Source organism: Drosophila arizonae, chromosome 5, assembly GCF_054131065.1.
Source record: "Drosophila arizonae isolate 15081-1271.41 chromosome 5, UAZ_ARI_1.0, whole genome shotgun sequence".
NCBI classification, from domain to species: domain Eukaryota; kingdom Metazoa; phylum Arthropoda; class Insecta; order Diptera; family Drosophilidae; genus Drosophila; species Drosophila arizonae.
In genome coordinates this window covers 17659620-17675658 of record NC_142925.1, presented here as the reverse complement: position 1 = coordinate 17675658, position 16039 = coordinate 17659620, and the positions used below count along the sequence as shown (strand labels likewise).

At 34.5% G+C, this 16039-nt stretch overlaps 2 protein-coding genes across 2 annotated transcripts in view; one reads left to right on the top strand and one right to left on the bottom strand.

Annotated features, from left to right (window-relative positions):
- The window catches only part of Kank (KN motif and ankyrin repeat domain-containing protein 2 kank), a 45225-nt gene extending 30203 nt beyond the window's left edge, over positions 1 to 15022 (bottom strand). Inside the window, exons 1-2 of the mRNA XM_018012866.2 lie at positions 14422 to 15022; positions 12201 to 12630 (exon numbers count right to left, since the gene is read on the bottom strand). Coding sequence (XP_017868355.1) covers positions 12201 to 12202 — 2 coding nt within the window. The 5' untranslated portion in view covers positions 12203 to 12630; positions 14422 to 15022. The remainder of the gene's footprint in view (positions 1 to 12200; positions 12631 to 14421) is intronic.
- LOC149268592 (uncharacterized) lies at positions 2737 to 3494 on the top strand. Its single transcript, XM_089471957.1, has 3 exons — positions 2737 to 2895; positions 2955 to 2996; positions 3053 to 3494. Exons 1-3 carry the CDS (start codon positions 2797 to 2799, stop codon positions 3089 to 3091), a joined length of 180 nt encoding a protein of 59 aa, XP_089328083.1. The 5' UTR covers positions 2737 to 2796; the 3' UTR covers positions 3092 to 3494.
- Positions 15023 to 16039: the final 1017 nt, after the last annotated feature.

The following is a 16039-nucleotide window of genomic DNA, read 5'->3' as shown; positions in this document are numbered from 1 at the left end:
ATAAAAAGACTCAGTAAAATGTTTAGTAAACAGAGGAGCAGCGCAAATTTTCACATCGTAGCTGATTGTATTTAACAACACTCTCAATGTTTATCAAAGTAAAAAAAAAAAAAAAAAAAGGATCTATATTTATTGCAAATTTTTATTACTTGAATGATTGAAATGTATGTTTAATAATGCGTAAAAATCGTTTAAATAATGAATAAAAATATTATACAAAGAAAATAAAATTGTTTTCGCTGTTGCTATAGCCAATGTGTACTGTATTACATATAATATGAGAAGATTATATATAATTTGACACAGGCATTATTGAAACCTTTTGGAATATCATTAATATACAATTTATATTAACTAAAAATAAAATAAATAAAAATAATAATAATTCGATTTTTTTTTTTTATTATAGAAATTTTATTTACTGTTTTTAATAATTAATATATTGCTAAAAATATAAAAAAGGGAATGTAGATGTATAAAATATTGTTATGTATTTATAATATTTATATTTTATGTCAAACTAGCTGTTAAGAAGCAAATTAAAAACAGTTCATCAAATTAAAACTAAATTTAATAAAACTGCAATAATAAAATATTAATTATTATTCATATTAAGCCCAGCATCATATTGCTATACGAAGTATTCATAAGCAACTTCAATATATTGACTTCCTATATATTACATATACTATTTTCCTCTCTATGTAAATATCTATAAATAAAATACTAATACAGCGCTCTGTTCATGTCGTCCGACACAAAGCCTCAGCTATGTCAATTTCTTGTTCAAATTGTAAATGAAACTGAAATGTTTGCCTGTAGCCGCAATTATAATTATCAATGAATGGCTCATTATGGCTCTCTATTTACACAATTGCCGCCTTATAGGCGATGCTTAATATTTCCAATAGATTTCCATGTCACGTCGGTTATCAGCTTGGCGTCTATTGAACTGCAACTAGTCCATGAAATTGTTTTTATTTCTTCATTATTTGAAGGCAAACGCTTTAGTTAGTTGCATATTGATTTATGTGTTTGTTTTTCAATTTATGCTAATGTGTTCGGTCGATGGAAGCACGTCGGAATGAATATATTAAAATGCTTGAAATTTGAAGTTGGTTCGCCGAACTGTTAATGAGCTAACAGCAAAATTTCATGCTCCATGAAATTTCGTTGCTTATTAATTGTCGCGACCCTCGCGTCGAGACGTAGATACAAATTAGCTGCGACTTATTGGCAGAATAAAAATTAAAAAACCAATATAAAAGAAGCACAGACACCCGATTCAAAAGAGATAAGTGAGCCGGTTATAATTCGCATTCATATATCGTATCGTATCGTATCGTATTTTTGGTATATGTATCTATGATTTCATAAACAAGTTTGGCCTGCGGACTTCGCGGCTTTTAATTATGCGTTAGAGATTTCTGCACATGGAAATCTCATTGCGGACACCGCAATAAATGTTTCAATAAATGACTGCAATCATTTATGCGTCACACCCAATCGATTTTTCGCCATGATAGCTGGCTGAGCCGGTGCCTGAGGCCTCTGCGGGTCTCAATTCTCCAGTTCTCAAGCTCTCCAGTTCTCCAGCTATCGAAGTCAACAAGAAAATGTTTTATTGATGTGTTGTGGATAATGTAATTTTGTATTGTTTAAATTGTTGCCGCCTTGCTTGGAAGTCATTAATTTTTGTTTTTTTTTTTTTCTTACTTGGTTATTTTTTTATGTGCCTTGACCGCCGGCGTGGATCAGTCTTTTTTTTTTTATGGCGTTTGTCATTTTTAACCTTTTTTCTCTGTTTAAATTTTACAACTTGTGCGACTCGACGTTTTTTTCACAGAAGCCCCGCAGAGCAATGGACTACTGTGTGGCTTGTAAGTTAGCTTGGGGCTTTAATAAAGTTGTCCAGCGAATGTCAACTGAATGACTGTCGCATTGAAAAAGTTCTTAACAAGCAATATTTGTATTAGAATTTTGTATGTGTAATTAATTGATATTTTTCTCTTCTATAATACAATTTATTACTTAGAGACTGCTAATCACTTGCTCTTTGGAAATGCCCAACAATTATGCAGATGCGAGCCCCTTTATTATTTTTGAGAAACGAGAAAAGTCAGCCACTAAAACAAGTCTTAGAACATTGTAAACTGGCGCAACTAACTGCATAACGCTCGTTTGTGGTGATATAGAGTTCTAAATAATAACAAAAAGAAAACTAATGAATGCAAATAAATAAGTTTTAAATTAAAAATAAGAATAATAATGCTAAAATAATTTTTCAATAATAATAAAAAATAAATAAATACTAAATTATAAATAATAAAATAAAAATAAAATATATATAATAATAATGAGTAAGAATACTAAAATTAAAATTCCAAATCATACAAAAAATTATACGTTTCAGCTCTAAGTAAAATAACATTCGACTCTAGAATTTTTTTAAAATTTTATATATCAGACAAGGACTCAAAAAAGTATATTCCATAATCAGTAAACTCCAAAGAGTCTTTAAATGTGGAATATGTTTTCTCGTTTTATTGGATTCACACAATTTTAAAGAAGCCCCTTATAAGCTAGACAGCTCTTCAAACGTTGAGCCTGTATTAGACAGTCAATCACATCCGATTGCAAAATGAATTCATATGCCCTTATCTGATGGGGAAATCCCAATCAGAATCTAAACCCGTACTAATCTCTGATCGCATCTCATATAAAAGTCACAGATCTTGCAATCATTTCAGTAGTTCAACTGCAGCAGCAACAGGAAAAACAACATTTCACTTCAAGATGAACTCTGTCAGATTTTTTGCCTTATGGGCTTTATTCCTGGCCATAAATATGGCTCAAGCCTATGCAAATTGGATAAACGATATTGGTGCAGATGTTGTAAGTAGAATATATATAAGAAGTCTGTCAACATATTTCAAGAGAACCTTTTAATACAGGAAAAGTCAGGCAATGAAGTCGAAAATATGGGAAAAGATCTCGTAAGTTATAATTTTTTAAATAAATAAATAAATAATCTCCAATAATTACATTCTAGGATAAAATCTTTGCTCAAGATTTCTTTTCGCAGAACTAAGAAGACAAATCTGAAATATGTTTGTAATAATGGGAATTTAATATGTATATGTACAGCTTTTAGTTATTAAGTATTTGGTCGTCGGGCATACCCAATATGAACAACATTTCTTATAAAAGAAGAGACATATTAAGCTGATTAAGTATATATACATATACACATACATATATGTAAAGCACATTTATGAGCAATTGCTGTACTCTGCTTTGTTTGCTAATGGAAATGGAAGACAAGAATGCTGGAGTCAAGTTTGGAATAAACAACTATTAGAATAATACACTGCAATAGCATAGGTGACTAGATGTGCATCATGAGAATGCTAAAGTTTTAGTTGTTGAAAATAATGTAAATATTAAATTAAATGTATATTTTTTAAAAATATATTTAACTTTTATTTTCATTATTTGTTATTATTATTATTTTTTTTTTTTTTTTTCTTTTTTTTTTTTTTTTTTTTTTTGTTTTTTTTTGTTAATTAGAAAATTTAAGTTGTTGAACATATATTAATTTTTATTTATTTTTAATTAAATGATTGCTTCAAATAGGTATATTTTTGTAAGTATTAGCTACTTTTATCTCAAGCTTGAGTAGTTAAAAAAAAGATTTGAATTACTTTCAATATTTATTTTATTTTACATCTTTAAAAAAGTTTTCAAATTCTTATTTAGATTTTTATTTTATCTCGCATTCAGAGTATTGCATATTCTATAAATCTAAGACACAAATTCTAATTTAATTTTTTTTTTGGCAAATTGAGCGTTATCAGCTGCGTTGCGTCTGTAAAGCTATTTATTTATACGCCAACCAGATAAGACGACAGTCGTATAATTCCAGCAGCATCTGCATCATCGAAAATTGTACAAAAAAAAAAAAAAAGAAATAAAAGCGCGATTTCAATATGAATTACAACGGTTTACTAATTTTAACGGTTATCCTGTTGGCGGTCAATGCGGATGTGGCCAACGGTGATCTATGGGACAGTATTAAGGATACCTTTGTAGGTTGGCATTCAGCATAAACCTTATAGAATATATATACTATATAAATATATTTAATATATATATTTTTTAGAACGATGCTGTCGACGCAGTTAAAGATTTGTTCTCCTAAGCTCAAGCCAAATGAATTGCATTGAATGGAATTGAATTGTAAAGTGAATGTTTTTGTTATTGAAATAAATCAAATGTGAATTTCTCGTCTTATTTATAGTTTTTTGTTGCAGGCATTTAATTTGTTTGTGTGCACAGTATTTACGCTAGTTTTCCGCACAAGTGTGAATGGCAGCTCCATCTTGATTTCCACTTAGAGCGATGTCTCGCTCTTTTGGGGTCATTTCAATCAGCACCTGTCACACGGTTCGAGCGTCGGCGTGTGAAGTATTTCGAGTTGTTGTCTGGCTGGCTGCGTCTAGACGACAGAGCGGCTCACATCGTTGTTGGAAATTAATTAAAAGAAATTGCTTTTGGCCGCTGGGCGGCTGTTGAAAACGTTTTGCTAGAACATCATTCAACACTTTCGCCCGCTAGACCAACGAGCTGGGATATGCTTCGTTTTTTCATTATTCATCTCTCTCTCTCTCCCTCAATTTCATTTATGCCCGCGTTTATTTTTTGCATATCGATAAGCGTCTAGTCGCGGCCCGTTGCAATCATAATTTATACGTTTCGGCGCTGTTTATGGCAGGCTAACAAATTTCCTGCTGCCGCCCCATGTGGTCAGCAAACGGCGGCCAGCGCGATACAAGATACAAGATGCAGGCGCAAGATACAAACGCCAAAGGCGGCTGCCATCAAGGCCGGCGACCCAATCGCCAGCTTATGACTGCCAAATGCCATGAGGCGCATAATCGAAAACAGAATAAACGCGTGCGCTGAGGCCTGACGCCTGCCCGGTTGCCTGGTTGCCCGGCTACCCTGCAAGTCGTAAATTATGATAGGCTCTCTACAGTGAAGCCAAGCTGCGACAGCCGTGGGGCAGGCGGCATAAATATAGTATTCGAGTTGATTACAATCGAACGTGGACTCGGCTAGCAAAAGGTGAGCAACTCTCCAGCTCAATCATCTCAGTCATGATCATCGCTCGACCTGCCCACCCACAGTCGGAGCATATTTGCCAGCTCAGCTCAGCTCGGGCTATTTGTCAATTATCGCATTGACCGATCCGCTGCCAGTTCAATCGCACGCCTCTGGACTGTAAAGCAGAGTCAAATCCGCTTATTGCATCATGGCACAAACAATTTAGCACTGAGCGCTGATTACAGACAGCTACAAAGCTGAACTAAATGCTGTTACACTCAGCTACGGCATTTGGCTAACGCTTTGAGCTGCGGGGCGTATACGCAATTTGCATATGTCGCAGCTTGTGATGCGATGACGCCGCTTCATTAGGCACGGCACATGCATTGCATACACTTACCTTCAGCAACTCCTTACTCTATGTTGCTCTGCTCGCCTGTGAATTTTATAACTAGTTCCCATTAAATTGTTAATAGATGATGCACGTTGTATATAATGAGAAAAGTTTATATATTCGCATTACGCTATTTGCTAATTAATCGATTTCGAACATGTTGACAATTCAGATGACTAAACTGCTAAATGTCAAATATACAGGGTATTTGAAGGCAAAAAGCTTTTTCATCAATTTATTATAAATAAAATTTCCAACGATTGCTAGTTTAATACCTTCTTATATTATTAAAGTATGAAACATTAATATGATTTTAAACTTATTTATCAAAATGTTCATTAATTCATTTTTTTTATAAAATCTTCGTATATTATTAATAATTTTTTTTAAATATTTAAATAATTATCAAAATGATTGGTTAATTATTAAAATTATTATTATTAACAAAATTTAAAATTTATTAATTATTTAAAATTTTCTTAATAATAAAAAATATAATAAATTATTTAAATAATTTTAAATAATTAATTCATTTAAAATTTAGATTATAAAAAATAATAATAATTAAAAAAGAAACATTAATATAAATACAATTGAAATAAAATACAATTAAAATAATTTAATTTTTTATAGCTGATAAGTCGAAAAATAAGAAATTTTAATTTTTGACCATAAGTAATATGAATAAAAAATTGCCTCCACTGTAATGCATAAATATAAGTTTTTTCTATACTCATAGCTGCACAATTAATGGATACCTCCTAGTCGTGTATACCCGTTTTGCAAAAGTTGCATTTGGCTTTTGCCCGCTTGCCGCCAATTAATAAACATTTACGCTCTTTGCATTGATTGCCCGCCGGCGATAAGTTGAAGCGACTTTTAAGACCTGGGCGTACTGGGCTCCGTAATTGAATTTCAAATTTCAAATTTCAAATGCATGTCGGTGAAAGTGAGTTGCAAATTTCAATTGAGAGGTGCCGCGGCAATCGATGACGTCGACTCGAGAAAATGTGTTTTTGCTTCCTTTTTTTCAATATTGCTGGCCAGTCGTGAGGGCATAAACAAAAGCAAAAAATAAGAAATAAAAAACTAAATTTACTCATAACAATTTCCGAGTTGAAATCGAATTTTTGATTTGTTGTTTTTTCTGCTGCTGCGCAATTGGCCAGCTTAGCTTGAGATCGGCTTATTGAGCAGGTGGAACGTTTCTAGAGGCCGTCAATAAATAAATATGTATTGTATATGCAAATATTTGGAGGCCAAACGAATCGCCCCGAAATGGTGACAACTTGTAAATATTTTAAACGCCAGTCGTCTTTGGTCATAAGACACGCTCAGAAAACAAAAACAGAAAACATAATTTTGTTCAACTCTGTGGTGGAATCTGGAAATCGTATTTGTGTCATATGCAAACGAGGCAGTGAGAACAGAGCCGAGCAGAAATAACTGAAATTCGATAGCCCAAAAATAGCAACTATGTCGAGTGTAAATAATGAGTTGTGAATACGTAGAACCTCGTTGACAGTTCGCAGTAAGTCCGAAAACCTGTTCCACACAGAGGCGTAGGACAAAGGGATGCATGCCATGATATAATATCAAAATATCTGATAGTCAAAGAGAATGAGTTTCCCATAAGGCATTTGTACCTTTTCAATATGTCTAAAGTGCTGTAATAGATACTTCCACTCCTAGAGCTAGAGCCTCAAAGCGCATGCAAACACTTTGTACATAATCATCGAGACACTTGACCGCAACACGAAATGGACCGCGGGCAAAACTGAAATATATTTTTTTTTAATATTTTTTTCAACACTTGGAATTGGGCCTGGGGGCTTTATAATTATGCCATTATGGTTACGAGTGCTCATTACACTGAGCGAATTTCACGACAATGGAGCGCAGCCTTCAGTCGACCAATTATAATTGGACATTAAGCTGATGAGTGTAGAGTGCTATTCCGACATATCTACACAATAGACAACGCGTCGACAAGTGACTCTCACAATTGGCACTCACTCGCTGCCAAACAACGGAAGTTGTCTCCAAGGCCACCTCGATTTCATTCATTCATTCATTCAAACAAACAACAAAATAAAACTCGACTTGAATTACTTGCAAATTGCGGGCTCAAAACATGGCAGGGCAGTTACTGAGATATAATTATATAAAAAAAAATGGCAATCTCAGGCAGCTGCTGCATACGAAATGAGCATCAATATTTATGCATACATTTTGGCCAGCTGCTGCCACAAATATGTGCAACTCAAGAATAATTGGGAACCCATTTAACAACTTTCCCACAACATATCAAAATTCAACAAGTGCAGCATCAAGTGGATTTCATATCATATAAACATACAAAACTAAATCAGCCCAAAATGCAAAAAAAAAAAAAAAAAAAAAAAATTTAAATAAAGACGTAATTGAAAAGTAGTCGACATATGAATACACTTTTATAAATATTTAAATTATTGTATTACGTCTAGGATTAGAGAAAAATTTTAAAAAATAAAAAAATAAAAAAAATAAATAAATAAAATATAGTATATAAAATTAAAGACCAAATTGAGAAATAATCGTCGTAAAAATACATTTTTATAATATTTGAATTCATTTCTGTATAATTATATTATGTCCAAAATCACAATAAAAGAAAGAGTATACAAGATTCAAGACGTATGAATGCACTTTTATAATCATTTTAAATTTATTTAGTAGTATGGCCAAAATCATATGCAAGACATAAAGACATCATAAATTATTTAATTAAAAAATTAAAATATTATTATTGTAATACTAAATTTTAATATTTAAATAAGCTATGCAATAATTAAACACATATCAGCTCTATTTCCCACTTCACACAAAAATGTTCACATTAAAAATTGTACAAACCCAAACCCCAAACCCAATATACCCTTTTGGTTAGGGCAAGCGCAACAATTTCTGTTGCCAACTGCATAAATCAAAATGAAAGCTCGAGTTACCAGGGCCAGAAACTGCAGAGGCAAGCGTTATTCCTCACGATGGCACTGATGATGGAACCGGCTGGCATAATAACAGAGAACAGAGCACTTCTTGGGCACGACGCAAATAACTTGCAGCGTGACTGGATAAAATGCCAAGCCAGCCAAAGCCAACCCAACTCAAGACACAGTCAATCGGACCCCTTCGGACCCCTTCGGACCCAGGCACTGGCGAGACACATCTGCCCAAGCTCCAAGTTCCAAGTTTCCAATCGTCGCCGGTCGGCAAAATTCAAACAAATCGCTCAAACAATGCACCAACAAAAATCGAAAATAAGAAAAAGTACAACAACAACCAAAAGAAATACTATAATAAAATACAAAGCAATTTTTGACACGACTCGCGCAACTTTAGAGTTTTGTTGTTGTTGTTGCCTCGTTTTGTGGAACTTGCGGTGGAGATATTAGAAAAACCAAAAAAAAAAAAAAAAAAGAGCCACACAATGCGTTTTTGGCTCGTCTCAGATTTCAGTTAATTGATTAGAAAAACGTGTGCATTTAGATAAGCTCCCCCAACACATGATGCTGCATAAATAACTAGGCACCCACCAGGTTTTAGTGAACATATTTGAGATACATATATCGACAAAAACAATAGTCTTGCTCATCTTTGGCTTATTTGAACTACGTCTTAAATACATATTAGGCCACTTGGTTGGTTTGGCAATCGACTATATTACTATTAGCATATTTAAAGCTATTTAAATTTTTTGCCATAAAATGGGAAGTTTATTTGTAATTAGAAATGTGTTAATTCGTGTTTTATTTTTTTTTTTATGTCAACAAATATTTTTTTTATTATTATTATTTAATTTTAATAATTTTTATTCTAGTAAAAAACTCCACAAAATTATGCAAATTTGTAGAATTTATTTTAAATTTATACAAAATAATTTTTTGTAATTCTAGTTCTAGTTATTTTGATCAGATTTAAAATTTAGATTTTCAGGAAATATGAAAATTCTTAGAATAATATCAAAAATAATAAACAAGATATTACAACAACTACAAATTTTCATTTTTCTTTTTTTATTTAAATTGAATTTAATTTTTTTAACTAACAATTTTAAATATATAGGCAAGATATTTTATGCTCAAACAATTATTTTTATAAAAATTCGGCGATATATGAAATATCCATATTTTAAATGTGTAGTCAAAGAAATAACATATTTTATTTTCAGCTACTTGTGAAAACCAATTTTTTTTTTTTTTTTTTTTTTTTGCTTGCTCTAAGCTTTTTAAATTGAAATGGAATTGAAATGCAAAGTGGATTTCGAATTGAAATTTAAAAGAAAACTGGAAGATGGAATTCAAGCCAGCAGAATTATTTAATTTTAATATTAATATTGTCATCCAAGCAACTCATTTAGTGTCTCTTATTTATATGCACTTCAAAATGATTTTCATAGTTCATTTATTAGATTTTCTATGTGCGCCCGCTTTTCCGCTAATACCACTTGATCGTCATGTCTGTAAGACCTGCATAAATTTGTTAGCTAACTTATTTAATCTACTCAGTCCGGGTAGCTCGTTGCTTTGCCGCTCATATTTTGGCTAATGACTGACACTAAAAAAAAAAATGCTAAGCGACCCCGAGAAAAACATAAAAAGCGGCAGTAGCAGGCACTGCAGCAATAATTGTTGTCGTTGTTGTTGTTGTTGTTGCTGTAATGGCTTGACTAGCGCACAAATTTGTTCACATTAAACTCAACGTTAGATTGTTTTTTTTTTTTTTTCATTTTTGCTTCGTGTGGTGTTTCTATTTAACTTTATTATTATGGCCTTTTGCACTCTAAACATTTATTGGCCGCTTGTTTATGATTTTGTGCTTGTTTATTTGTTTACTTTGTTAGCCAAGTTCGTCTGAGACAAGATTCCCAGTTGACCCCCAGCTTTGTTGTCGTTATTATTGTATTGTTAATTCAGTTGTACGAGGCGTGGCAAATAGCCTGATGGATAATGCCACTCAGACGAGCCGACGCCGCCATTGCAGCCATTGCTCAACCGCTTTAAGCCTATTAACAGCTAAGCAACTCAGGCAATGTGCAATGCGCTCGCCGCACACAGCTTATAAAAGATACTTTTTCAAAACTATGCCACCAACGAACCAACTGGAAAAAAAAAACTCTTTTACTCGTAATGTGCGATCGGACAAATTGCCAAATAACTGAGTCTGAGCGTAAAAAAACAATACTCCAAGTCGAAACCGAAGCCCGAGATCTTTGCATCAAAGTAGTTGCCGCCATTCAATGGGATGAAATGTGCCTTACAGTGGGTCAGAAATGAGAAAATAATGAAAATCATTCCCTAATAAACAATAAGTATGTTAATTTCAAAGCACTCAGCTTGATGGCGCAAAAAATGCTGTATGAAGGGGATGAATCAGTGAGGAAATGTATGTGCTTATTAAATTAACATTAAATATGTTAATATGAGAAATTTTACATTTTAAAATAGCTAAAAATTCGTTTAAAATTCTGTTTAAATTAAAAAAAAAAAAAAAGTCTAAAGAGAATAGATGAAAACATTTAATGAAATTTAAGTATAGTAGTTAAAAATTGTATAATTTTTTCTAAGAACCTTAAACAACTATCAATATATTTAGGTGTTTATTAAATAAACATTAAATATGTTTTCATGAGAAATTCGACATTTTAAAATAGCTAAAACTTCAGTTAAAATTCTATTTAAACTAAAAAAATTTTAAAAAATGTCTAAAGAGAATAGATGAAAACATTTAATTAAATTTAAGTAGAGTAGTTATAATTTGTATAATTTTTTCTAAGAAGCTTAAACAACTATTTAATAATATATAATTTATTATTTTTATGAATATATAAAATATTTGAAGATTATTATTAGATATAAATTTAATCTACAATAAAATACTTTTTATATCAAGTCTCTATGCCTTTCAGATAAAATCTTAACAGAATTTGCTAATAATTTATTTGGCAGCCCCGCAGTCTTACTTTTCTCTCTTTTCTTTTATTTTTTGCAACTTCAGCATACTTTATGTGGCAGCTTAACCCATTGTGACCCATTGTGGTATGGGCATTGGCACGCGATGCGGAGCCCCCGAGAGCCGCATTTTGTCTGCACATTGTTTGCGTGCCGCCTTCAGCTTATTATTTTTTGTTTGCTACTTAAGCAAACATGCAACATTTTGCCGGGCCAGGCAAAAGTATCTCTGAGATACGCGGCTGGCTTATTAAAGTGCAATCAGCGCAGGAAGCAGTTACTGCTCACACATACACACATGCATAGTTTATAGGTATATATACTGATTTTTTGTTTCCCCTCTTTTGCTAACTGTTTGCTGGTTTTGACCATAAGGCGCAGTTGCTCCGAACCGCCTTCAAAACTATGCGCGGCATTTGTGTCAAACACGCGACCCAGTCGCCGTGGTTCCCCAAACAATTGTCGGGAGCCAAGCGACAATGAACAACTGGCAATGGCTGTTACCAGTTGCCAGTTGCCAGTTGCCGAGTTGCCTGTTGCCTGTTGCTAGTTGTTGTTGCCAAAACAGCCGCCTGCCATTGCACCAAATTGGCAACTGGCTTAGAAAGTCAACAATTGCTGCTGCTGCCGCTGCTGCTGTTGCAGTTGCAGTTGCTGCTGTTGCTGCTGTTGCAGCCTGAAAGAAAGTCAAATGCCATGTTGCTACTTACATGTTGCTGTTGCCGTTGCCGTTGCCAAGTTGCTGTTGCTATTGCCAGTTGTTGGTGTTGCTGTTGTCGCTGATTTTGTCGTTGCTGTTGCTATCGATGATGCTGCAACGGTTGCTGTCGTTGTGCGCTTTAATTAGCTGCTACAGGGCACAGCTGCACAACTCATCTTTAGCCTTTGACTGATTGGCAAAGTTTCGCTGATGTTGCTGCTGTTGTTGTTGCTGTTGCTGCTGCTGCTGCTGCCTACCGGCAATTTTAGTTTCTTTTGATAACTGCGATTGCGCTCTTTGACGTGCTGTTGTCGTTAGCCTCTCGCCGTTGTTGCTGCTGCTTGCCTGTTGCTGTTGCTGCTGCCAGTTGCATGTTAATTAAGCGCACCTTGAATGCATTTGCCTTCAGCTGCTGCTGTTGCTGCTGTCGCTGTAGTTCACTGCAAATGTAAAGTTGTTAGAGCGATTGTTGCGGTTATTGCTGTTCATGTTTCGTTATGCTGAGCAGGCAGCTTTATGCCTAACATTTGTTTTATGTCAACTTGATGAGCAGTTCAAGTATCCATTAGATAAATTACTCAAGCGACAGCCTGCATGACTCCAAAGACGTGAACATGAATCAATAATAAAGTCATGCACCAGACAGTGCAGTTAGATATTTGCTTTTCCTAGAATGTTAAGACGCTGAGATCTCATTGAGTTGCAGTGAATATTAATTTAATAATAATAGATCATAAGCAAATCTTTAAAAAGGTTTTGTAAAATTTAAGTACTTTAATATTTTTTGTAAAACAGAAAATGTTGTATAGCTTCTTTAATTTGTTTATTATTTAAATTATTTAATTATGTCCATCACACCTAAGCTTTTAAAAGCTTGCTTGAGATTTAATGAGATGATCGATCAATCATTACAATAATTGTAAGTCTATATTATATATTCATATATATTTTTCTCATTTTCAAATTGAGTTATATTTTTATTTCTTTTTCAGCTTTACGACTCCTGCCTAAAATAGATTTTTTCAACTCAAAGCAAAATTATATTTGGTTTTTTAAGCTCCAAGAACTTTTATATATTTTCGATGACAAATAGTTCGGATAATCCCGCAAAATGAATTTGATTTGTGATTCGTGTGAATATTTACATTCTTTTGCTGTTCAATCAAATTTTTATTCCAACATATTAAAAATCTAAGCCATAAATAACTTCAAAATTGAATAATCAGAAAAAATGCATTATCTTCTTAAAATATCTCCATCAAAGCAAAAAATATTTTCAAGTTTTACGAGCTAATAAAATATATATGTATTCTATAAAATTTATTGGTGCTTTCTAAAATTTTAAAATTAGAATTTAACAAAATAAAGACATAAAGAAAACTGGATTTTTTTATAATAAAACTATTGCTATATCGAAAAGTATAAAGTTTCTTTATTGCTTGCAACTTCTAGTTAGACGCAGCAGAGCTCCATTAAGTGCCTTAATCTTCCAGCCCACACACCGAGCGAAACGATGCCAACTATTTTTCAATTACAACAATTAAAAGTTTGCACTCATATCATGGCATTTGATTAACGAACATTTGGCCATTGCGCGGTTTCGCCGCTTAGTAGCCTTAGTGGCCATAACTTGGCCAGGCAAATTGAGCCCACGCATAGAAGCCATAAGCCGAAACATTAAGAATCAAGTATTTTGCGTTGGTGTGCTGGCCAATTCAAGCGATTCTTTTAGCCAAGTCCAATGCCTCAACAAATCAAGCAAACTTGAGTATGAGCTAGTAAATTTGTTTTTTTTTTTGTTTGTTATTTGGCTTGGTCGTTAAAGTCCGAAAAGCACACGATATATAAAACACTTGAAAATGGCGTGGGTACGTTTTTAGTGCGAATCGCACTAATGACTCAGTGCGGAACAGGTCGAAGCTGCGCTCCAGGGGCAGAGATCAGTGTAGTAGTCGCAGCATCTTCACAGCGAATGCATATGGTTGGTAAATTTTCTACCAGTCATTGCAGGTGTTCTGACCACTACAGAATTTCCCTTGAGTTGCTGCTGCTGTTGTTGTTGTTGTTTATAATGCATTTTTAATGATTTAATTGCTTTTATATGTTTTTTACTATTTTTTATCCTAGGCTCAACTAGTTTTATAGCTGCATTTGTAATGGATATTTGTTTTTGTTTTCATTTTATTTTATTTAATTTTTTTTTTTTGGTAGGTTTTCATGCGTCGACGCACCTGTTTCACTGTTGGTTGCTCTTAAAGGCAAAACAAAAGCAGCTGCCGCCAATTACAAGCGCCAAAACGTTTACAACTAATGGACACACATTTTTGTTGCATTTTTTCCCACACACACAGTTACACACAGCACAACACAACACAACACAACACAACAAATGGAAGCCGAAACGGAAACCGAAAAACAATTTGATGTTGCAAGCGACGCGCACGAATCGTAACTGCTGCAGCCAGGCGATGAGAAGCTGCAGCTAGCTGCTGTCTGTAGTAGATCTTGATCTCACACACACACAGACGCAGACGCACACAAAGACACAGGCATACACGTATGCACACACTCCCGCGCTCACGCTCTCACTTTTTGTGCTCCTTGAATTCTCGACTCTCTATCTTTCGTTCGTACGCTCGCTCTCTCTCTCTCTCTCGTTTTACTTCGCCCAAACGAACTCCACATTAAGTTCTAACTCATCTCGAACAAAATCGTAACAATAACAAAATTCTAAGCACGTCGCGAATGCGATTGGCTTTGCCTTTGCCGTTTGCGTTTGCGTTTTGTTTGCCGTTGTTGTTAGCTCGCCGCGCTGCCCACAACTGAGCGCCAGGTGCTACGGCAACTGAGCCGCAGCCGCAGCTTAGGCGCGCGCTGCCGACGCGACAGCAACGGCGACGCTGCCGGCCGCAGCAGCGCAGTTGTCGCGCATTCATATGTGGTAGTTGTATAGGCTTCAATGGGTTAACTAACATGTTGTTGTTGTTGCTGTCGTATTTATGCCCCGTTTGCCTGCGCATGCGCCGTGTGAAACGGCCCGTAAGCCAGAATACACTGTGAGAAAGTAAATGTAGCTTTGCAGCGATTATTGCAGAATTTTGTTGAATAGAAACATTTTGTTAAATGGAAAAATTTTGATTCAAAATATTTTTAAAATGTTAAGTCTTTTTTTTATAATTATATATAAATAACAAAATATAATTTAATGTAATAAATGAAGTAGAATTTGCGCAGATTTATAATCTATTTATTATTGTCTATTTCTAATCCTAGATTCGAGCTAATACAAACTAAAACTAGTATTTTACAAAATGGTGTTCCTTTCGAATGAGCCACCCAAATACCTGTCACAGGTATAAATGAGCATCGGATTACAGCCGTAAGAGTCATCCTCTAGCGCACCTATGCTAATTTGAGTTAGCCAGAGCACAGGTAGACAAATCCTTAGCTCACAGCGTGCTGCACGCATCTCGGCAGCTCAAGGTTTCGCCGAGTTGTTCGTCAAAAACAAACAGAAATGGAAAAATGGAACCAGAACAAACCGGAGGCTGAGTAATGTGACAGTGCACGATGTGAATGGCCATTATGGGCATATGAATGAATACGTCTCTCCGCAGGGTGGACCCGGCCAACGTCTCTCTGCGCAGGACTGCAACAGCGTTCCGAACTGTGCCATAAATTTACCAGCTTGATTGTGTTTGACTTGAAGGCACTTTGTGGCATAAATCACAGGACTGCAAGCGTTGCCGGAGAGCGAAAGCAAGAGAGCCAGCCCCAGACTCTGAACACTAGAGACTGACCCAAAGGTTAATTGCTGACAATTTCGCTGAGGCTGGCACTCAAAGAAAA

Excerpts from the sequence above, each read along its gene's own strand:
- LOC149268592 (XM_089471957.1), top strand. The coding sequence starts at position 2,797 with ATGAACTCTGTCAGATTTTTTGCCTTATGGGCTTTATTCCTGGCCATA. Across the intron at positions 2,896-2,954 it reads ACGATATTGGTGCAGATGTT|GAAAAGTCAGGCAATGAAGT; the intron begins GTAAGTAGAATA and ends CTTTTAATACAG. Across the intron at positions 2,997-3,052 it reads AAAATATGGGAAAAGATCTC|GATAAAATCTTTGCTCAAGA; the intron begins GTAAGTTATAAT and ends ATTACATTCTAG.